Source organism: Adiantum capillus-veneris, chromosome 22 (genome assembly GCF_014529385.1).
Source record: "Adiantum capillus-veneris isolate H3 chromosome 22, ASM1452938v2, whole genome shotgun sequence".
NCBI classification, from domain to species: domain Eukaryota; kingdom Viridiplantae; phylum Streptophyta; class Polypodiopsida; order Polypodiales; family Pteridaceae; genus Adiantum; species Adiantum capillus-veneris.
The window spans coordinates 144,014,313-144,015,635 of NC_140952.1; the positions used below are offsets into that span (position 1 = coordinate 144,014,313).

Consider the following 1,323-nt stretch of genomic DNA (forward strand, 5'->3'; position numbering starts at 1 on the left):
GGCGTTGCAGGGGGGCACTTTGCAGCATTGATCACGGCAAGGAAAGTTCTACAATCAGGATTATGGTGGCCTACATTGTTTCAAGATACGAGAAGCTTTGTAAGACAATGTGATGTGTGTCAACGGTTGGGACAACCTACTAAAATGTCCAGAATGCCTTTTCAGCCACAGTATTACCTTTGGAGCCTTTTCAAAAATGGGGATTGGATTTTATTGGGCCTTTTAAACAAGTAGCAGCTAACACTGGTAATAAGTATAATTTGATGGCCACGGATTATGCAAATAAATGGGTGGAAGCATGGCCTTTGAAAGATAATACATCGGTTTCTGTTCCTGGGTGCTTATATAAGGATGTTTTTCCAGATATGGTTGTCCTATTGAGCTGGTTAGTGATCGGGGTAGCCATTTCTTGAATAAGGTGATGGAGAGAATGCTACGATTTTACTTTGTATTGCATAGGAAATCTTCTCCTTATTACACTCCGGCAAATGGGCAGGCGGAATCAACTAATAAGCAATTGGTTCGTATCCTGAAAAATCTAGTAAATATGCTTAGAACGGATTGGGACGTGAAACTTCCTTCCGCATTATGGGCTTATTGTACAACTTATAAAGTGGAAATAGGACTAACTCCTTTCAAGTTGGCATTTGGTATTGAGGCAATTACCCCAGTGGAGCATGTGGTTCCGTGTTTGCGGATGCTTATTGTAGATAGGCTTCTTCTGAAAGATTCCATTGCTTACTGTTTGGATGTTTTGCAGGAATTAGATGAAGAACAGTTGTGAAGTTTTGCGGTGTTGCAAGATCTGCAGTCCAGATGGAAGAAATGGTTAGATCGCCCTAAAGCACGGAAAATTTTACGGGGTCAATTGGTCCTTGTATTTAATTCCCGCCTTGGGAAGATGCCCAGGAAGCTAAAATTATGGTGGTCTGGACCATTCTGGATTTTTAAAGCATGCAGGCCTACCTCCTTTTATTTGGCTGACTTGCAGGGGGGGTGATTTTTGTGCCGGTGAATGAGTTTCAACTACGCCATTATTTTTCACCTAACTCGATTCAGTGCCCCTTTGCTGTGGGACAAGAGCCGAAAGCTGCCCTAATCATGATTGTAAATTCTTTTGCATGCAATCTTGAAAAGCGAGAAAAGGGCAATAATAATTGCGACACCGTGGCACACCCTATTTTGAGAACTCTTTGTGAGTGGTTTAGTGCATGCAGTTGATACCTTATACTCTCCTGTCGTTCTTTGCAACACGTTTGCAAGGTTGCACTGCATCATTCTTTTGTTCTTCTGTATATTTTTGCCACCATCACAGCCTCCTTG

At 42.1% G+C, this 1,323-nt stretch overlaps 1 protein-coding gene across 1 annotated transcript; it reads left to right on the plus strand.

The window, feature by feature from the left end:
• The first annotated feature begins 263 nt into the window (after positions 1-263).
• LOC147430367 (uncharacterized) lies at positions 264-784 on the plus strand. The gene is made up of 2 exons (XM_086495130.1): positions 264-385; positions 460-784. Exons 1-2 carry the CDS (start codon positions 264-266, stop codon positions 782-784), a joined length of 447 nt encoding a protein of 148 aa, XP_086351256.1.
• Positions 785-1,323: the final 539 nt, after the last annotated feature.

Excerpts from the sequence above, each read along its gene's own strand:
- LOC147430367 (XM_086495130.1), top strand. The coding sequence starts at position 264 with ATGGCCACGGATTATGCAAATAAATGGGTGGAAGCATGGCCTTTGAAA. Across the intron at positions 386-459 it reads ATGGTTGTCCTATTGAGCTG|GAAATCTTCTCCTTATTACA; the intron begins GTTAGTGATCGG and ends TGTATTGCATAG.